The 22,685-nt window shown below is 46.5% G+C and overlaps 1 protein-coding gene across 3 annotated transcripts; it reads right to left on the bottom strand.

The window, feature by feature from the left end:
* Positions 1-500: 500 nt before the first annotated feature.
* LOC133360554 (uncharacterized) lies at positions 501-22,245 on the bottom strand. Of its 3 annotated transcripts, none has more exons than XM_061579345.1 (6): positions 22,171-22,245; positions 13,066-13,482; positions 12,256-12,474; positions 6,782-6,826; positions 3,378-3,421; positions 501-910 (listed from the first exon to the last, which is right to left on the bottom strand). In XM_061579345.1, the coding sequence occupies exons 1-6, from the start codon at positions 22,232-22,234 to the stop codon at positions 785-787; spliced, it is 915 nt and encodes a 304-aa protein (XP_061435329.1). In that variant the 5' UTR covers positions 22,235-22,245; the 3' UTR covers positions 501-784. The 3 variants fall into 3 exon arrangements, with proteins under 3 accessions (XP_061435329.1, XP_061435330.1, XP_061435331.1); XM_061579346.1 differs by having other exon boundaries at positions 501-907; XM_061579347.1 differs by lacking the exon at positions 6,782-6,826.
* Between the last annotated feature and the right edge of the window lie 440 nt (positions 22,246-22,685).

Raw genomic sequence — 22,685 nt, 5'->3', positions numbered from 1 at the left:
GCTTTCGTGACTGCAGGGATTCATCTTCTTGGTTCTTTCGGTAAAGTCACGTAGAAGGGAAGTTAATAAAATAATCGTGACTGCAGGGATTCATCTTCTTGGTTCTTTCGGTAAAGTCACGTAGAAGGGAAGTAATAAAATAATAAAAATATTTTATTATGTTTAATTTTTATTATTTTATTACTTCCCTTCTACGCGACTCTAAGCATAAATAGTCGCTCCAAGCCTGGAGCGTGACATTCAGACTCTGTCTACTTGACGGACCTGTTCTCCACCTGAGGACGGCTGCTTGCGTTGTGGCCGAAACGTCGTGAAAATTATTTTATTATGTTTTATTTTTATTATTTTATTACTTCCCTTCTACGTGTAATTACTGGCGAAACGTCGTACTCAGATTGTAAATGTTGCGGCTTGGCTCTCCAACACACTGGTCTGCTGTACTAGTGACGAATTGGCATGTTCTATTTACGTGACAACCCTTACTAGTTGGCTGTGTCGGATGGTGGCGGGTTTAACGACACATTTATATATTTACACGATCTAACCTAAAAAAAACTCTCATGGATGATATTGGTCGCGAAAGCCTGCGTGTTAAACACACCCACAACATTTACAATTCGAGTACCGTGACGTTTCGCTGGTGATTACAGCAACAACCATCTTCACGCGATTTTTCATAATTATGAAGAATAGAGGGAGTAAAGGTGATGCCATCACTGTGATGAGCCTATCAGGTGTGCAAAGACCATAGGGGGATTACTGGCCTCTGATCGGCTCAATATCCTCACTCCACGCCACGCTTATCCCCTCCAGCTGTGGTCACGAACGTTGAGTCTTGTGCCTCTTCCAGACGATCGTAGATGTTGTTGCAATGCTCCTTGCAGTCACTGTAGACCCCCTCAACATCCTGCTAACAGACAAGAAGTGGATACAGGATGCTAAACTATTTTTAATTTTACCGGGTGTAAGACTCCACTGAGCTATGTAGCTATTTTTCAAAAGCGACCTGGCAATCACAAATTCTAGCTCAACGAAGTGGGCTTATCGCCATCGTGTGGAAATTCATAGCAGCAGCCAAATACTCTAAACGCGTGACGTTGATTCTAAATGTGGAGGGGGAAAAACAGAGGACCCGGAGAAAAATCCTCGCGACAATGGGGAGAACGAGAAATGCAAACTCCAAATATACAGCAGGTGTCAGGGTAGGGATTAAACACACAACCTCCTGTATACGAGGCGAGATAGTTAACATCCGTCCACCATGGTACTCCAATTTTACTTTTGCCTCCAAACTATAACATTTCATAAAAAAAAACAAATCCATTCGTTATTGGAAACAAGGATATTGCGTTACTGCTTCTTTTTTCAGCTGGACATGTGTCCTTATGTTGAACTTCTTTTTCACTGTACGTAGCCAACCGCGCTAATCGCAGGTGCGGGGGGAAGAACAAATAAACACAGCAACAGGAAGCAGTTCTAAAGAATTGTAATTAGGAGACTAGCTGTACTACCCGGCTTTGCCCGGGACTTGTATCCACCACGGCCGGCCGCCTTTGTCTCCCCAGTGGCGATGTTAATACGCCACAGCAGTTACTCGTTTGAAGCAGAGTCGACCTAGGGGAGGTTCAAATAATGGTCACCGGTGGTGGCCGTGAGCGGGAATCGAACTGGGTTCGCCGGGTTGGTAGCGCAGCGTAGCGTTAAGCACTACACCCACCGATCCTCACACACCACACACGCACAGACACACACACAGACACACACACAGACACACGCAGACACACACAGACAGACACACACACACAGACACACAGACAGCACGCTAAGCAGTACACTACCGCTCCCCACACACCACACACGCACACACACAGACACACACACACAGACACAGACAGCACGCTAAGCACTACACTACCGTTCCCCCTACACAACACACGCGCGCGCGTCCATAGGTACACATACACGCGCTTGCTGCAGACACACGACTTTCAGGGAGCGGCAATGCTGCGCAAGGAACGCCTTAGACCTGCAACACATTTGTGTAATGCGAGCGTAAACACACAAAGACATACAAACACATACACAATACACACACACATACATGCAGACACACAGACACACACATAAGTCACATACATACACACACATACATACACAGAAACACATACACACATACATAGACACACACATACATACACACAAACACATGCACACGCGTACATACACACATACATACAGACACGCAGACACACATAAAGACATACAAAAAAACGCACATACATACACACACACATACACACAAACACATACACACACATACATACACACATACATACAGACACACAGACATACACATAAACACATACACACATAGACATGACCTGGCTTCGCCCGGGACTTGGATCCACGATGGCCGGCCGCCTTTGTCTCCCCAGTGACGATGTTCACACACGACAGGAGTTACGCGTTTGAGGCTGAGTCGACTTAGGGGAGGCCCAGGTCCGTTTCAAAGAATCGTCAGCGGTGGTGGGCGTGAGTTGGAATCGAACTGGGGGCGCTCAACCAGCTTAATGACTATTTGTACAAAGAACATATAAAGAATCGATTATAATAAGCAGGCAACAGTCCACATTATAGACTGCCAGTACACGCACTCAGCTTCATAAGCAGGCTAGAGTGTACATGATAGAGTGGCAGTACGCTCACCGAGCTTAATAAGCAGGCTACAGTCTACAGGATAGACTGCCAGTACGCTGACCCAGCTTAATGACTATTTGTACAGTGAACATTTAAGTAATCGATTGTTGGCGCGTTGGGTTTAAAAGTAATATTAATTGCACACATTGTGGTGGGGGTGGAGTGAAGAGTACGAAAAACTTTGATGAATTTACCTCAGAGTGGCGTGGTGGGTGTCGAGGCCTAGTAGCGTGCAGAGCCTGCGGCCTCGCCAAAATTGGGCACCAGGCAGAGGCAGGGTACGGGTGGCGTTCCTTCCCCCCCCTCAGCGCTCCAACAATACTGTGTAATGGCTATTATTTAATTAATTACGGAGCCTATGAAAGTGGCGAAGGCGTGGCTAGCCGTTGGCAGGGGCAACCGCCGTCCAATGAAAGTGCAGCCCTTGGCGAAGGCGTCGCTAGCCGTTGCCAGGTCCAATGAAAGCGGCGAAGGCATCGCTAGCCGTTGGCAGGGGCAACCGGCGTCCAATGAAAGTGCGTATGGTCCGGAGACACACAGACACACAGACAGACAGATAGACAGACAGATTCGCGATTTTATTTATATAGATAGGACGGTCTGTGTTGATAGACCATCGACCTGTGTGTGTATGTGAAGAATGTTGGGTTTACTGTCCACAGTGGCGTTGTGTGACTTACGAACTTGGCACACTCCACCTCGTATTCTGCGTACGTTGCAGGGTCTGGAGGGGTCGACATGAAGTAAAAAACATTACACACACACGGTCTGTCATATTGATCGTGGGGAGTTCAGGGCTTAGTGCGAGGCGGGGGCAGTTGGATCGGTTCAGATCTCCTTCGCCGCTCATTGCACACACAAAGCCCACTGAGGCTGTGTAGCTCTTTTTCACAAGCGACTTGGCTACGATAGCTCAATAAAGTGGGCTTATCATCATCGTGTTGAAATGGATAGCAGCCTTCCAAATACTCTCTAGCCGCGTGGTGACGTTGATTCTAAATGTGGAGGGAAAAGACTTGTGGACCCGGAGAAAAATCCACGCGACTACAGGGAGAGAGAGAGAGACACGGACTCCAAATATTCAACAGGTGCCATTTCGGGATCGAACCCATTACCTCCTGTATACCAGGCGAGGTATTTAACATCTCGCCACGAAAGACGGAGAGAACCAAGATCTGTCAAGGCAATTAAATCTATGATCAATGATTGGTCTACAGAGCTCACAGCCTCGTGTGTTCACGAGATCTGTCTGCATTTCATTCATGCAATTTGAACTAATATATACTTACATTTGTGTAGAGGAGTGAAATACGCAGTGCGCACAGTTAACCGAGGGTAACTGAGGGCAAACGGGTGCGTGTGTGCAACATGAGGTTGCACGGACAAACCGCCGGTTACTTTTTTTATTGTTTAATATTTATATTATTTTATTATTTCCCTTCTACGTGAATTTACCGAAAGAACCAAGAATACAGTGATACCTCGGTTCACGAACTTAATTCGTGAATTGACTCTGGTCGTGAACCGAATTGGTCGTGAACCGAGGCACATTTTCCCATAGGGTTCAATGTAAATCCGGTTAATCCGTTCTGACCTTTTTTTTTGGTTTTTGAAGCACAAAAATATGAAACAAATGACAATACACATTACTGTAGTACTGTACAGTATAGTAATGTATAAAGAGAGAACACTAACCTTGCTTGAGATGACTTCTGGCATGGAGGAAGGCAGGTGGGAGGCGGGTGGGAGGCGGTTATTGTTTGGGAGTCCAGTACAGTAAGCACTCAAACGGGTGAACTGTACAATACAGTAAGTACAGTGAACCGGAGCATATTTTTATGAAATTTTCTGTTCGTGAACCGAGTTGTTCGTGAACCGAAGCGTTCGTGAACCGAGGTATCACTGTATGAATCCCTGCAGTCACGAAAGCTTTAAATCGAAATTTTAACCGCCAGTTGTTAAGGGGCGAAGCAGGTGCAAACGGGGTCGACCGGTAGTGCACGTTGAGACCGGAGGTGTTGTCAGAGAGACGGGAGATGAGGGTTGATTGATGGGCTAACAGGCGCCGGCCTGGCGAGAGCTTAAAGAGATGCACGAGAGGTTTCGGATAATTAGCAGAGGGAAATAAAAGGGTGTGTGCGTGATCGGAGGGGGGAGTTGTTGCTGGGGTCAAGGAGTGAAGACATCTCGCCGTTGCCGCTGCAGCCATCAACGGGACCTCAACCCTCACGCCGTCGCCGGGCGGGTGTTGGCTGATCCCCCCGCCTGGGACAGATGGGTGAGCGGGTCTGCGGGAGCGTAGGTGAGGGCAGCGGTGGAGATGTAGAGTTGCTGTGTGCGAAGACGCTGTGTGTAGAGACGCTGTGTGCGGAGACGCTATGTGCGGAGACGCTGTGTGCGGAGACACTGTGTGCAAAGACGCTGTGTGCGGAGTCTCTGAGAGCAGAACTGACGAGTGCAGGATAAGTGAGGTGGACGGTAGATAAGAGTGGGGAGAAGTTCAACATAAGTGACCATATAGATAGTTATTGGGAGTGCCTACAACTGGTGCAAGAATAGCTGATTAAAGTGATAACAGGTGACTTACTACAACGTGTCGGTGTGAGTAATTTTAAAAGACACTACATTTGTATTTATTTATTGAAAGGGCGCTGCGGTGGCGAGATGTTATCTTCGGGGGTTCGATCACGACCCGGATGCCTGCTGTATATTTGGAGGCTGCATGTCTCCCTCCCCGTGGTCGCGTGGATGTTTACTCCGGGTCCCTCCGGTTTTTCCCTCGACAATTAGAAACGTGCGTTTAGAATATTTGTCTCCTATACATTTCCAAATGATGATGAGCCACTTCGTTGAGCTATCATTTGTGGCCAGGTCGCTTCTGACAAAATAAGATAATAGCTGAATGGGCTTTACCTGGTAAAATAAAAAAAGGTTTGGTTGTAGTTGTGTATGGAAATATTGTGATTTGTTTACCTTGCCGATACTTTGCAATCCCATCGTGTCTATGTGCATTGTGTTTGCTGTTGTAACGTCCTGACCTCGTGCCCCTCCTGTGCGTCTGTGAAGAAGAGCTTCATAGCTCATCGGATTCCTCCTTCAGTCTAAATACATATTCTGATTTAACCGGACGTTGCCATCACACTGTCTCCCTTGGATGAGAACCAATGGGATTTTTCGTGAATTTAGGAGCCTCATTTTTTTGTATTCCATGCCATTGTCACTAATTTCCTGTGACAGCCGCTCGATTGTGACGGCAAAGCCAATCAATCACTCCACTCGCATTCAAATCCTGCAGATGCCAACCGAATAATTTTTCGCAGTAAGCTCACTTGGAATGTCACAGTGCCTAGGGAGAAGTTAACAACTCTGGCCTGGTATACAGGAGGTCGTGGGTTCGATCCCTGCTGCTGTATATTTGGACTTTGTGTCTCTTCCCACCCCCCACCCCGTGGTGGTCGTGAGGTTTCTTTTCCCTCCACATTTAGAATCGACGTCACGCGTTTATAGAGTATTTGACTGCCGCTATATATTTACATGTGATGATGATGATGATTATCAGCCCCCTTCGTTGATCAGCTATTATTTGTGATGGCCAGGTCGCTTCTGAATAAGTAATATTTAAAAATACTTAAAAAAAACACGCTTTAATGAAATGTACCCTACTAGTAATGGCAGAACTCCACGACGCCAGGAAGTGGCCGCAAAGCTTGCCATAACGTAAGGGGCCGTGGTGATCTACAGCCAATACAGCCAACGTCAGTTGAGCGTGGACAATTAGACCCAAGCCGAAACATAACATATAAAAATAATGTTTAAAAATACTTTTAATTTTTTTGATAAAATATAGTATTTTCATCAGTATGACATAAGTATACCACGTTTGCAGTCGATACCACATTGGGAAGTGGGTTAAAATTGAGTTACAAGATTTGAGGATACGACAACAACAACAGACAAAGTGAGTTAAATAAAACGTGTAATAAAAAAAGAAGCTTCACAGCTCAATGGTAGGCCTTACACCTGGTAAAATAAAAACAAATAGTCTAGTGTAAAGTTTTGAGTATGAAGGCAACGTTGTAGTTACCAGTAGTGCAGTTGTTGTCATCACCACCGATATCCTGTTGTGCATCTTTGCCAGCATGGCGTAGAATGGGGAGGAAAGCATGTTATTACATGCAAAATATTACACACATTCCATACATGTGTAGTGCCTGAAATACGCGCCACACGCGGGTGTGGGTGTACGCGCGTGCAGAGTACAGTGAGAGCAAACGAGGTCGAGGTTGTTATTGTCGCTAGGCGTGAGGAGAAGGCCAGAGACGGTTAGGGGGCGATTAAGGACACAGGGCGCTGATTGGCTGGGAGTTGTTATTGTCCAAATGTGATGCCACGCTGTCTGAGGACAGTAACAGGTGATAGGGGTTGATTAGGACGCAGGCGCTGATTGGCCGGAAGTTGTTGTTGTCGCTAAGTGGCGCCGCATTGTCTGGGAAAACATAGTAGGTGCCAGCGGGGGCTAGGGGGCGATGGGCGTCGCGGGGGATGCCACCGATTAATTGGAGTTTAATTGGCTTGGGGATAAAGAGAGAGGTTTTTTGGAGACGGGAGTTCGTGCCTGGGAGGAGAAGAAGGATGTTGGAGCTGAACCAGCGGAGCCAGAAGCAGTAGAGAAGTATAGGGTAGCAGTGGAGAGGTATAAGGTAGCAGTGGAGAAGTATAGGGTAGCAGTGGAGAAGTATAGGGTAGCAAGGGAAAAGCGAGCAGGAAGTGGCTGGAGAGTGGCGGAGAAGCCGATAGTGATACGGCTGAGTGTGATGGGAGAGCCGATAAAGAGCAGCTGAACTGTGACGGAGAGACTGGAGAGGAGAGTCGACGGAGGAGAGACGCGGAGCGAGCGAGGCCGGTGGAACGCGGCGAACGAGCGGCGAGCGCGCGGGAGGGATGTTGATTGGTGTTGGCTGGAGGAATGTTGATCGATATTAGCGAAATAAAGAGAGAAAGAAAAGCAAGAAGCTGTCGTGTCAAGTCGAGCACTACACATGCATTGCATGTGTTACACACATAATGTACATTACTTACCTCCATACATTGCATACATAACATTGCTGTTAGCGAGCAGCGCCTATGAATGCCTGCACTGGCACACGAGGGGATGGGTGAAACAGCACCAAGCCCGGCCGCCTTTGTCTCCCCTAGTGGTGGTGTTTTTACTCACATCACCAGGTACTCATTTGAGGCTGAGTCGACCTAGGGAAGAAGGTCCAGGACCGGTTCAGATAATCGTCATTGGTGTTGGTAGCCGTGAGCGCGAAGTCGAACTCGGGGTCGCCGGATTCGTAGCACGGCGCGCTAACTGCAACACGAGCGCTCCCCATGTACATACACATGACTTACATTACACAAGTGCGCTGCTGCGGCTGTCTGGGACGCTCTTGCGATATTAAGAAGCCACTAGAGCTATGCCCTTTTAAATCATTGAGATTGAAAACGAACTTCTTTAGAACTGCTTGTTGTGTTTAGTCGTCCTTCCCTGCACCTCCGATTAGTGCTGTTGGTGACACAGGGTGTGGAAGAAGTTCAACATACAGCGGGCTCGATTCTCCGTGCAAATGATGGCGAGGACGGCCACGGATAATTCAACGTCTACTGCAATGTAGAGGAGATCACGATTGGGATCAACGAACAGCAGCACCACTGTTCGTGATCCAAATTGGATCATCCTGAACAAGTCTCGATTCTCAGCGAGGAGTTTGTGGGTAAACACGCGGGATAGACATAAACGCGCATTTAAATCATAACACCTCCATTGCCAAAATATAATAATTGGTTTTTACCCCTTTTTTCTGGCCATAAAACTGAAAACTTTTTACAAGGAATCATGTCTGCATTAACCACAATACATGTGGTCAAAATGCAAACAAAGAACACACTGATAATTTATGCATTGTCCTTGAAACTGGTTGGTCCACACCAGAGACGGCTTTCTTTTGAGCCTCGTCTCAATTGGTGCTAGACCAGAGGACGCCAAAATGCGTACAGCTCAAAGACAATGCATTATCAAAGTAGAGTCTTCATTTGGCTGCTGTTAAACAATTCCACGTGGTGGTGATGAGCTCACTTCTCTCGAGCTATCATTTGTGATGGCCAGGTCGCTCATGAAAAAAAGCAACGGAGCTCAGTGGGGCCTTACTTGATAAAATATAAATAGTTTAGTTAATTCTATGGGTCTCTGTGGGTTTTTGAGGATCTCTATTGTTCTATATGAGTATGGGTCTCTATGGTTCTATATGGGTCTCTGTGGGTCTCTATGGTTCTATATGAGTATGGGTCTCTGGTTCTATGAGTATGGGTTTATGTGGGTCTCTAAAGTTCGGTATGAGCATGGGTCTCTGGGTCTATGTGGTTCTATATGCATCTCTATGAATTTAGATAATTTGGCTACTACTGTACATTTCCACATGATGATGATAAGCCAATTTCTTCGTTGAGCTATCGTTTGTGATGGTCAGGTCGCTTCTAAAAAAACAAGCTACGTAGCTCAGTGAGGCCTTACCTGGTAAAATAATAGTTTCGTTTTAGTATGGATCTCGATAAGTGAGTCTCTGTGAGTTACGCATTTGTTAATCCTGATAATAGTAGATGTTGAAAATGTTCACTCAATTTCCACGTCCACCCCACAAACTCTAATCATATATACCATGACCGTTTAACCCCCCCTCTTTTTCCATTCAAATAGAAGCTCGTTTGAACAAACGGGACTACATAACTTCGCCATTGTAGTATAGTGGTGTAGTGTATAGTAGTATATACTTGTGTAGTGTATAGTGTACTTATAGTGTTATAGTGAATAGTAGTTTGTATGTATGTTGAACTTCTTTTGCACCGTACTTAACCAACCATGCTAATCAGAGGTGTGGAGGGAAGGACAACAAACGAAATACAACAAAAAGCAGTTCTTACACTCATGGAAAGTGAGGGATTGGTTGTGATTAATGAAATACAATCACCAGGCAGCTACTTTGTGCATCGTGGTGGTGATGGTAAGGCCGCCCTGACTTCAAATTTAGTAGCAGACTCCTTTCTCGTAGTGAACAGTGATTACCGGATTCCCGAATAAATAAAGGTCCTGGTGCAACGACAACAACAGCCGCTATTTGCCACTTAAGTGGCGGTGACGTCACTGCCGCGCTTGTGCCAGGCTATGTGCACGTTAAGGCCACGTGGAGTATCAAACGCCCGCTGGCAGCAGGTCATGGGACAAACCCAGGTGGTGCCGTGGGTTGACTGACTGAGGTGCCTTGTCAATGCATTACATGTGCCTCCCACTATGCCTACTTTCTATGTTTTAGCCACCCGGTGCTCCGCTCATTATTGTGAGCATCGCTCCTCTGCCCTCCATTGTTGCTGGAGGGCGACTGCATCCAACTGCCCAGTAAAGTCCTTCATGAGCCTCCTCCACAGAGGCCGATGTTGACTCCGCTGGTACCTGTCATTGGCAAGTCCACTCAGCTCCAAATCCTCCTGTACCACACCATTCTATCTCTTCTCTAGGCCATGTCACTCCCGTTTAGCCCCCTCTATTGGACCGAACAAAAGCTGTTTGGGCATGCAGTGGCTGGGCATGCGGGCTGCATGATCCAGCTAATGCAGCCTTGCCTGGAGCTCACCGATGGGACCGTGTCCAGATCTTTCAAGGATGTGTGAGCTCCTCGCACAAACCAGCTTGGTTAAACCCAAGATGAATCGTAGGCAGGCCAGCCTGAATGTTTCTAACCGACGAAGATGTTCCATTAGAGGGGGTCCATATTTTGCAAGCATAGAGAAGGGAAGGCATGACAGTGGCCGAGAAGACCCGAAGCGTCGTTTGAAGCGACAGACCAGGTCACTTCCACACAGCAATACACAACCGATGAAAAGACAATGCTGCCCGACTGATTTGGAGGAACACCTCTGCTGTTAAACCAACAAGTCCTTGTGCAACATATCTGTCTTTCCATCAACGCCCAGGCTGTGGTTTAGCTAAGTTGTATATTGTACGTGTCATTCATGTTTTATTTAAGTAATGTTCACGTGATTTTTGCTTGTAAATATATTGCGAGTGTACTTGAGCCCACGTATGCAATTTCTCTACATGTTTCAGAGTGAGAAGGGATTTGTGTTGTGTGTCGTGACCGTCTTAAATAGGTGCTCACTAATAGTCTGTTAAAAGCCTTTATTGGAGATATTTTATCTTTGTCTATTTGGCAGTACGTGTCTGTGTTGGGGAGATGTATTGGTAAGCATGTGTGTGTTGGGGTGGGTGTGTGCGTGTGTATAGTGGTGAGCGGTGGTGTCGCGGTTAGCACTGTGCTGCATAACAAACCAATAAGGCCGAGTTCGATTCCTGCTCACGGTCAACACGAGTGACGATTATCTGAACCGGTCGTGGGCCTCCTCTAGGTCGACTCAGCCTCAAATGAGTACCTGGTGTGGTGTGTAAACATCGCCACTATGGTGATAAAGGCTGGCCTCCCACTCCCTCGTGTGCCTTTCAGGTCTTCATAGGTGCTGCTTGCTAACAACACTTGCCCTAACAGTCTGTTAAGGTTTATACGGGGGAACGTTGTATTTGTGATATCGTATGACTGGCTGAAGTGTCATCTGTTGAGAAAGTTACGGAAGGTGGTCCAGAGTCTTGAGACCAGGAAAAGCGCCGGGCAGAGAAAGATCTCCCAAGCGAACTGCTGAGGGAGGGTGGAGTTTGTGTGCACTTGCCCGACATTACATAATCACAACCATCTGAACCTATTAGGGACTGGACCATCAAACAGGTGTGTTTATAGTCTGACCCGTGAACTCTACTCTGTTTTAAACGGAGGCTTTCACGACCAATATTTTCCATACTAGAGGTGTTGGGTTAGATCGTATAAATATAAATGTGTCGCTAAACCTGCCACCACCCGACAAACCCAATTAGTAAGGTTTGTCACGTCAATGAAAAATAGTTTTGCCGTTCTGATAGCTACAGGCTTAGTGCTGCTTGGCAGGAAATCATGAAGTAATACACTTTTACTGCATGTCTATACAGGTCGCCATACGTCTATGGTGAATAACTGTGAGCAGAAAATAACAGGAATTTCGATTTCTTGCACTAAAATAAATGGCAGGATGTTAAAGCACAATGCGCACGCATAATGCATGTTGATTGTCCTATGAATAACCCAACCGGTAATGGATATCCATTGTAATGTATATCCTTACATTACCACCCCACCCCCGGCCTTCGCACCTGATTGGCTTACAGGTGACGGCATCACATTTATCTGTCTATTTAAGACCAAAACGGGAGGAGGATTTCTCTACAAATCTGTCCGTCACCTGACGATGCTGGTTGTTGTTGTAATTACTAGTGAAACGTCGTACTCGAATTGTAAATGTTGTGGATTTTCTTCTGTGTATGGTGGTGGTGAGTCTAATGTCACATTTATATGTAGGCGATCTCACCCAAAAACCTCTATTATGGACTCTACTCTACTACCCACTGTTGTCAGGACGTTGGGGGACGATCGTATCACACACCTCTTGCCCGGCGTCTCTTGGTGCACGCGGCACGTCTCCCCCATGCGAGCGCCAGCACCAGGAGCGCCGCCCAACCGAGCACAGCGGCGGCGGTGGCGACGGAGTGGACGGGAGCGCGTGAAACTCGAGGGGATTGAGTCGTCGCGGCAGGAGATGGTGCTGCTGATGATGTAGCTGCCGTCGTCGTTGTCTCGGGGGTTGCGGGTATTTCGGTGTGCTCTGTGGACATGAAGGAAGGAGGGGATAGATTCCTTAGAGAGAGGCACGGGTGCGTCACAGTGCGCTCTGGTGTCTCGGCGGGGAGCTCACAGAATGGCGGTTAAGCACGTTTTTATGACGATATCCGAGTTCGAGTCCCACTCACGGCTGCTAGCACCGGTAGTGACGGTTATCCGAACCAGTTCCTGGATCTCTCCGAGGTCGACTCAACCTCAAAATGAGCACCCGGTGTGATGTGTAAAAACATTGCCACTAGGGGAGACAAAGGTGGTCAGGGGGCGTGGTGCTGGCCACCCACCCCCTTCGTGTGCTGTGCCGGCCTTCATGTGTTGGTCGCTAACAGCACTTGCCCCCAACAGTCTGTTCAGGCTATACTAGAGATCTCTTTGTCTTTCTATGTATGTTGCACTTCTTTCGCACCGTATGTAATAACCAACCATGCTCATCGGAGGTGCACGTGGGATTAGTGGGTGGGTGAGTGGGTGAGTGAGTGATGGGGACAGACAACACAACACCAAGAAGCAGTTCTTAAAATAAAAATCATACTAATAAACTAAAGCATTATTTCCCTTATTGGCACAATACATGTACCTTTCAACTTCAGCTTGATTGGATCGGACACTTGAAAGACATTCTCCTTGTTCACGTAGTACATGACCGGCTGGCAGACGTACGCCTTGAAGTCGTCCAGTCTGAGGTCGCGGATCGAGATGGACGCGTTGTGTGTGCTCAAGTTTCCCGCAAGGGAGACGCGGCCCCCGCCGCCGTCCCCAAGGAAATTCTCTCCCAGAAACGGATCAGCGCTCTGGAACATGATGGCTTCGTGAAACCCTTCCGGCCTCCAGGACACGGAAACTCTGCTGGGCGGTAGGTGAGCCGGGTACGAGAAGGTGCAGGGCAGCATCGCCGAGCCGCCCTCCACGGCCTCCACAGAGGTTCGCGCGCAGACTTGGTAGCCTAGCCTTGTGGACCTGCAGCTCAGCTCACCTTGGCTTTTGCACCGAATGCCTGCATTCCAATGTGGGAACAAGGCAGATGTTATTTAAACTAGCGCAGTCGTGGTCTCCTGTAACGCGGTAGCAGTAGTTGCGTTCCTGAAGAGCACCGTGTTATGGAAAAATCGCATTATAATAAATAACATGTAATAGGGAGTAAAAGCAGAGTCCGAGATAACACATGAGATGCGTTATGCAGGTGTAATGTAGAGGTAACTTCTTTATTACAATCCAACACTCCAACAGTCCTGATACCCTGTTACAGCCTAGTTACACAGCCTAGGTACACAGCCTAGATACACTACTCTGGCTACGCTCTGGAACTCGCCCTCACAAGGACGTAGAGCCAGGAGTTCCAGAGTCCCACCACTGGCCCTCACAGTGTCCCAGGGTTCTCAGATGGCTGGTCTTGGGTCTTGGGTCTTGAGCTACAACTGGCCCTGATCGTCCAGTGTGCCGTGTGCGCCCCCAGATATCCCACAGAGCACACACAGCCCCCCCCCCCCCGTTGGTGGCGCCAAGAGGCTTAAGCGTCTGGGCCGCCTGGGAATCCAGCGCCCGGCGCCAAGGGGCCCAAGCGCCTGGGCCGCCCAGGGTCCGAGAGCCCCCAACAGTCCCTCCCTTCTTATGTCACTACACAGGCTCAACACAGACCGAGAGGCGCATAGTGGGTAGTATCCCAATGTCTTGTGCGATGATGATGCTACGCCGAGGCAGCTGTACGACCGCATATTTTCCATAATACAAGTTTCTTTGGGTTCAATCGCGTAAAAATATGTGTCATTAAATCCGCCACCACCCGACACAGCCAGTATATTTACGTGATCTAATTTAATAAAAAAAACTGTATCATGGATGATATTGGTTGCGAAAGCCTGCGTGTTAAACTAGTCATGTTTACTCATTTGCATTATATCCAATTCGCATCTGCGTTATAAAAAATGTCTTCCTGAACATATTCATTGTGTTATATCCAATTTGCGTTATGAAAATTATGGGTTTTAGGAGAAAATACTACATTAGTGAGCAATTGGTCTGTCTGAATGTTAGTAAGTGGGTTTCATGTGCATACGTATGTTGAACTTCTTTCGCATTGTACGTAGCCAACCATGCTAATTGGAGGTGTCGGGTAGGACAAAAAACTAAAATAAAAAAACAGTTTTAAAGAAATGAATTTTCAATGTAGATTATTTCAAAGTGCATAGCTCCAGTGGCTACTTAATATCAGAAGGAAGAGCATCCCAGACAGCTGCAGAAGCGCATCTGAAAGCACTGCACAATGCAATGATCGTATTTGCTCGACTGTTAGCCCAAAGCCGCTGGTGCGAGGATGGCCGACGTTCACGTGATGGTTTATGCTCCTTCACGAGATTAGCAAGGTATTGTGTTTCATTTGTGGCAAACACTTTGTGTGTAATGAATGCGACCTTATAATGCATTCGTTTGGCAACCGCAAGCCAATGCAGCTCAGCGAGCACCGGACGGACATGGTCGGATCTTGCAGGGCCAGTCATGACACGTGCCAAAGAGTTTTGTACACGTTGTAGCTTGGCAATGTTTTTTTGCCATACGTCCTATAAGTTTCAAGTTTCATTTATTAGGTATAGCCCTGTGAGCCATGCGGCTCTTGAGTCGGGTGCAACCGCAACAAATAAAATATGAACAGAGAACATCTTAAAGCGACGACGTGCAACAGAAACATCCTGAATAAACCAGCAACTCTTCCAACCCCCCCCCCCCCACCATATTACAACGCTGTGTAGTGAGTTACAATAATCGAGCCTTGTCGATACTAAGCTACAAGCGACTATGTTGGCTATGTCACAACTCATTAGTGGTCGAATGTGTCATAGAGCCCTGATATGAAAATTGCAGGACCTCACTATATATGGTACTCATCAGCATTATCATAGGCTATCCCTCGCAATCGAGGATGATTGTGTGGCATACAAAAGTTGGATTATCTATGGGTGCAAAGATGGCTGAAGATACCAATCTGGGATCGACATATTCTGCCGCAGCTTGGGCACACGCGTGTCCAGAAAGAGTGGTGTGTGGAACTGAATTAGTAAGTCGGGCTGCAGCATTGCTATATACGCCGTCCCCGCTTTTCCCTCTTCCTGTTTCTGCGATTGAATTTCAAAATGTTTGGATCCTTGAAATAGACTGTGTCTCCATCTGAGGTGATCATGGGCAAGAGTCTCCCATGAGTTGCTGTCGATGATGCACTTCTTCATGTTAGCCTAGAGGACATCCTTCAAGCGCTTTCTCTGCCCACCTCTTGAACGCACACCTCGACTAAGCTGGGACTAGAAGACTTTCATTGGGAGCCTGGAGTTTGCCATATGGATGACGTGGCCTGACCAGAAAAGCTGATGTCGAATGATCATGGCCTCCATGCTCATGGTGTTTGTTTGCCAGAGGGCACTGATATTAGCATGTCTGTCTTCCAATCTTATTTTAAGGATCTTCCATACACAGCGTTGATTGTACTTTTCTTTCGCTTTGAGATGTCTCCTGTATGATTTGATGTCTCAGCTTTGTACAGTGAGGTAGATATTACGACTACTTGATAAACCATGATCTTGGTTTTGGACCTGATGCCACGTTCCTTAAACACCCATTTTCTTAGCCGACCGAAAGCTGCACTTCCACCTTTCAGGCGATTTTGGATTTCTTTGTCGATGTCAGCATTCTGAGAAAGAAGGCTTCCGAGGTATGGGAAATGCTCAACATTTTCCAGACTCTCACGGTGGATGTAGATTGTCTGTGTTGGGGACTGCTCATTGAGAACTGGTTGATAGAGGACGTTAGTCTTAAAAATATTAAGCGTCAGTAACATGTTCTCACATTTAATTTAATTTATTATTTTATCTTTAGACGTGACTTAACCGAAAGAACCAAATAATAATGTTCTCACATGCTTCAGTAAAAGTTGCGATGATTAACTGAATATCCACTGCTGAATGGGCACACACAACAGCATCATCAGCAGCATACTGGAGCTCAACAACTGCTGTCGGGATGGTCTTCGTTTTAGTTCGAAGTCGGTTGATGTTGAACGGCCTACCATTTGGTAGTTTAGTTCCACTCCTGCTTGAAGCTTGCCAATAGTTAGGTGTAGTTTATTAAAATAGCCCTACCAACGGTAATCCCTATTGAAGTACGTTGCCCTTTGTAGGCATGCATTTCAATAATGTATTATTTCATGATTCACTTCCACGCATGGGGGGGATTACCGTTGGTAGGGCTATTTTAATAAACACAGACAGGAAGGACAAGTTCAAAGGGTTCGCTTAATGCACATGCATAATGTACATTGCCTCAGTAATCCCATCCCCCCACCCCCACATTGTGCAAGAGCGTAGAACGGTGGTCAACACATTTACACCTCTATATAAGGAACAAAACAATAATACTTCTCCACAAATCTGGCTGTCGCCTGATTAAGCTATTAGTAATTACTGGTAAAACGTCGTACTCCGTTTGTAAATGTTGTGGTTTGGCTCTCCAACACACTGGTGTGCTGTACTAATGACGAATTGGCATGTTTTGTTATCGTGACAACCTTTACTGCTTGGCTGTGTTGGGTGGTGGCGGGTTTAACGACACGTATACATTTACGCAATCTAACCCAAAAAACTCTATTATGGAGGTTTGTGTTAATCCTGACATGTTTCGTGCAGTTGATGTGCAGTGGTGATCATGTCAGTTGTGCCTCTTGATGGCCTCAACTCACGTTGGGATTGCGGGAGGAGTTCATCAGCAAGTGGCAGAAGACTGTTCAGGAGAGTTATTGCAATGATCTTTCCTGCAGTGGACAGCAAGGCAATCCCCCTGTCATTTCCACAATCGTAGGTATCTCCTTTTTATGGATGGTCACAATCATGGCATCTTTAAGGTCGTTTGGGATTTCCAAACGACCTGCTCCCCCTTATTTGAAGATTTCAGCAGGGATTCCATCCGCTCCAAATGCCCTATTGTTCTTCATCTGCTTGATGGCTTTCATCAGTTCATCAAGGGTAGGGGGGGTTCCAAGCTTATTTCTCATCGGATGTTGTGGGATGGAGCGGAAAACACTGTCGTCGATGAACGAGTCACGATTGAGAAGATATTCAAAATGCTCATTTCAACGAGTGTTAATAGCTTCCCTCGCCTTGATCACATCTCCTCCATTCTTAGTCCTTAGGGGGTTGGTCCCTGAGTGTTCGGACCATAGGCGCTTTTGGTGTCACTGAAAATGCCGCACATATTATGGATGTTGGCAAGATGTTGTATCTCTTTTTCCCTATCTTCCCACCATCTGTTTTTCACATCGTGGGTCCTCCTCTGGACCGCTGCCATTGCTTGTTGGTGATTCCACGTATTTTGCTTGGAATTGGTATCGTTTTGTCAAGAATAAAAATAATTGCACCCATGATCGATCAACTCTTGGAACTCCTGATCATTCTCATCAAATCAGTCTTTTTTTATAGGGACTTCAAGTGTCTCTTTTCAGGTGTCAATGATGGTGGATTTATAGACATCCCAAGCGTTGCCAACATTCTCCCACAGGTGGTGATTAAAGCTTGACAGTTTTTCATTTAGGCATTGGTGGAAGAGGTCTTGCTTCATTGAGTCATTGAGACCTTCAACATTGATCTTCTGTAGGCATCTCTTGTGCTGCAGCCGTCACTTGTGAGCCAGTTTTATGGATATAATTGAGCAGATGAGTCGATGGTCAGTCCAGCAATCATCAGTTGCTAGAACAGCCTGGGTGATGCAGACATATTCGCGATCCTAGGCATGGTACAATGATATTATCGATATACTGTCACTGAACTTCAACAACAACAAGCCCTGGTTCTCAGCAAAGCTCAGAAGGTTGAGGTTGGAGAAGGAGGAAGCGTTTAGGAGTGGGGATAGAAACAGATTCAAGGAGTTGAAGAACAGGTTTAGCAAGGCGGTGAGAGAGGCTAAACGACTGTACTCAGAGAGACTAAAACACCAGTTCTCTGCTAACGACTCTGCTTCTGTCTGGAGAAGGCTCAGGCAGATCACCAACTACAAGCCCAGAGCCCCCCACACCACTAACGACTCCCGCCTAGCCAACGACCTGAACGAGTTCTACTGCAGATTTGAAAGACAATTGGACTGTCCTGAACTACCCCTTCCCACCCAAGAGGCCCATATCCCACCCCACACTACAGAGACAACTATCTCCATTCAGGAGGGAGAAGTAAAAAAACTTTTCAAGAGGCAGAACCCACACAAAGCAGCTGGGCCGGACTCTGTCTCTCCAGCCACCCTCAGGCACTGCGCGGACCAGCTGTCTCCAGTGTTCACCAACATCTTTACCACCTCCATGGAGACATGTCATGTACCAGCCTGTCTCAAGTCCTCCATCATCATTCCAGTGCCCAAAAAGCCAAGGCCAACAGGATTAAATGATTACAGACCCATCGCCCTTACCTCCGTGGTAATGAAGTCTTTTGAGCGCCTGGTCCTGGCACACCTCAAAGCCATCACAGACCCTCTACTGGACCCCCTTCAGTTTGCCTACAGAGCCAACAGGTCTGTGGATGACGCAGTTAACATGGCCCTCCACTTCATCCTACAGCATCTGGACTCCACAGCATCCTACGCTAGGATCCTGTTTGTGGACTTTAGCTCGGCTTTTAACACCATCATTCCTAGCCTGCTTCAGGACAAGCTCTCCCTGCTGAACGTGCCAGACTCCACCTGCAGATGGATCACAGACTTCCTGTCTGACAGGAAGGAGTGTGTCAAACTGGGATCACAAGTTTCTGCCGCCAGGTCAATCAGCACCGGATCTCCTCAGGGCTGCGTCCTTTCCCCTCTGCTATTCACCCTGTACACCAACAGCTGCACCTCCAGTCACCAGTCTGTCAAACTCTTGAAGTTTGCGGACGACACCACCCTCATTGGGCTAATCTCTGATGGGGATGAGTCTGACTATAGGAGGGAAGCTGACAACCTGGTGACCTGGTGTAGCCAGAACAACTTAGAGCTCAATGCTCTTAAGACAGTGGAGATGGTTGTGGACTTCAGGAAGAATACAGCCCCACTCACCCCCATCACCCTGTGCGACTCCCCAGTCACCAATGTTGAGTCCTTCCGCTTCCTGGGCACTATTCTTTCCCAGGACCTCAAGTGGGAACTGAACATCAGCTCCCTTATCAAGAGAGCTCAACAGAGAATGTACTTCCTACGGCAGCTGAAGAAATTTAATCTGCCAAATACAATGATGGTGTGCTTCTATACAGCTATCATTCAGTCCATCCTCACCTCCTCCATCACCGTCTGGTATGCTGCTGCAACTGCCAAGGACAAGAGCAGACTGCAGCGTATCATCCGCACTGCTGAGAAGGTGATTGGCTGTAATCTACCAACCCTTGAGGACCTGCACACTTTGAGGACCCTGAAGCGAGCGAGGAAGATTGCGGACGATTCCTCGCACCCTGGATACTCTCTGTTCCAGCTACTCCCCTCCGGCAGAAGGCTGCGGTCCATCAAGACCAAAACCTCACGTCATAAAAACAGTTTTTTCCCATCCGCTGTTGGCCTCCTCAACAAGGCCAAGGGCTTAAAATGACTTTTACACTTAAAATGACTGTTACACTTACTATAACATTTTATCTACATAATTACACCTTTCCATACTTACAACGTGTAATCTTATTTGTATTTTTGTATTTTAAGATTGTTTAATACGGCTAATTAACATTTTACATTCGCATTTTATAAGGTCTACTTATTCATAATTTTAAAGATTTTAGCCCTTTGGTATTACTTATACTTTGTAACGTTAGTATAGTTAGAGTGTATACCTTTTATATAACTTAAGATTCCTACTTGTTCAATGTATGCACCGTCCCACCATAGTGAATTCCTTGTTTGTGCAAACTTACATGGCGATTAAAACCGTTTCTGACCACTTCTTCTGGTCTGATCACTTCTGCTTAGATTTCGGATGTTGCCATGATGTTTTGTATCTCCTTTCTTGGCGGAACAGGGTGTTGGTGATGATGAGCCATCACCAACACCCTGTCAATTTGCTATGCAGATATTGTTCCTTTCATGAAAGATCTCTGTGCATGAATTATTTTATTGTGGAGAAGCTGTTCCACAGCAGCTTCCACACAGATCTTGACAGAACGGGACCATAAATCCAATGGGTAGAAGACCAAGACAATTCTAGATATCGTTCTGCTGTAGCCTTCGTATGCCTTCACAACCATTGAGATCTTAACATCTTCTTCTGCCTACTCTGCCGTTGAGGACATGTGGTAGTAACAGTCGTATTAATAAGCTTAAGTGATGTTAATATTAACTTGGTTATTTAGTTGAATGTGACCAGATGTTTTAATATTGAAGCATATGGAAGTTGGGTATTTAAATATATTTTACTTTAGACTTGTGTTTTAAGTGAGTGATGCATGGACTTTAATATCACGTACAAAGGAATGGCTTAGATTTGGTGTGTGGAATAATGATAAGTTATGAATGAAGATAATACATAATGTTGGAGCCAAAACGAAACCTTCTGGAATACCAGAGATAATGGTGAAGGTATCAGACTGATTACCATTGACTATTGCATATATTGACATTGAGATTCAATGCTGGAAATCCCAGCTTGCAAAATGAGGTTATTTCAAATTATGGTAAGTTGAACGTGGTGGTGTAGCCGGTCTCCCCTTTCCATCTCCTCCCGTGGATCCTAACGAGGGGGGGGGGCAGGTCGGCTAAATATATAAAAACAATACAAATTATAAAGTTCGAAGACGATGATGAGTAGCAAACTATGTGAAATCATGCTGCTGTGTCCGATTGGATCGAGCTGAAGCTAGGTCACGTATCCATCACTTTGCAAAATAATGTACGAATGTAGGAAGTTATTTTGCACCGTGCCTATCCAACCGTTCGAATCATAAGTGCACCTGAGGTGAGTGAGTGGGCGAGTAGATGAGAGAGTGGATGAGTGAGCAGGTGGGTGAGTGGGTGAGTGGGTGAGTGGATGAGTGAATTATGGGGACAACACGTTTTCCACGCACAGTAACATCCCAATGTACCCAGGTGTCGCACAGCACAGACCTTCTCTGCCATATCCGCTTTCTGGATGAAGGCCTCCCCACAGTCCGTGCGGGACATAGGGGAGTTATTTGACGTGACAATTCACGGGGCCTTAAAGTGCATATAGCCTGGCGCAAGCACCATTATGACATCACCGCCACTTAGTGATGAATGGCGGTTGTTGTTGTTTAACCATACATATTTTTATTAGCATGACTTCATCACGTGGCAAAATATAAAAAATGTTGCAATTAAGTGTTCAATTGTGGTATAGTTATCAACGTATGAACATGGCAAAAATACATTGTATACATGTCAATTGTATAGTTGTAAATGTATGAACATGGCCAAAGTACATTGTATACATGTCAATTGTGTAGTTGTCAATGTATGAACATGGCAAAAATACATTGTATACATGTCAATCGTGTAGTTGTCAATGTATGAACATGGCCAAAGTACATTGTATACATGTCAATTGTGTAGTTGTCAATGTATGAACATGGCCAAAGTACATTGTATACATGTCAATTGTGTAGTTGTCAATGTATGAACATGGCCGAAATACATTGCATACTTGCAAACCTTATTTTAAAAATACCGTCGCGCCTGCTGAATACGTTACCTAGCTTCAGTTCGATCCTGTCGGACACGTGGAACTCGTAGCCCGCCTTGTCGTCGAACACCATCACCTGGCAGACATACACCTTGAAGTCGTCGATCCGGATGTCGCGGATGAAAATGGACGCGTCGTGTTTGTTCAGGTCTCCCTTCTGAGAAAGGCGACCCTTGAGAGACTCGCGCACGAATCCGTCGGTGCTCTGGAAAACCGTGGAGTCGCGGAACATGTCCGACCTCCAGGACACGGCAACTCTGCTGGGCTGAAGGTGATCCGGGTACGAGAAGGTGCAGGGCAGCGTCGCAGAGCCGCCCTCCACGGCCTCCACGGAGGTTCGCGAGCAGACCTGGTAGCCTTGCTTCGTCGACCTGCAGCTCATCTTGCCGTCGTCTTGGCACCACGCCCCTAGTATTCCGACACAGGTACAGGACTCCTATTTAGCGAATCATTTTGGTGGTGGAAAATAAATACATTTGTGGTTTGCGCACGAATCTCAAAATAATGCCACGTCGCCGAACAGT

Source organism: Lethenteron reissneri, chromosome 69 (assembly GCF_015708825.2).
Source record: "Lethenteron reissneri isolate LAM-NWPU_2019-01 chromosome 69, ASM1570882v1, whole genome shotgun sequence".
Taxonomy (NCBI): domain Eukaryota; kingdom Metazoa; phylum Chordata; class Hyperoartia; order Petromyzontiformes; family Petromyzontidae; genus Lethenteron; species Lethenteron reissneri.
This window is presented reverse-complemented; position numbering and strand designations above follow the sequence as displayed.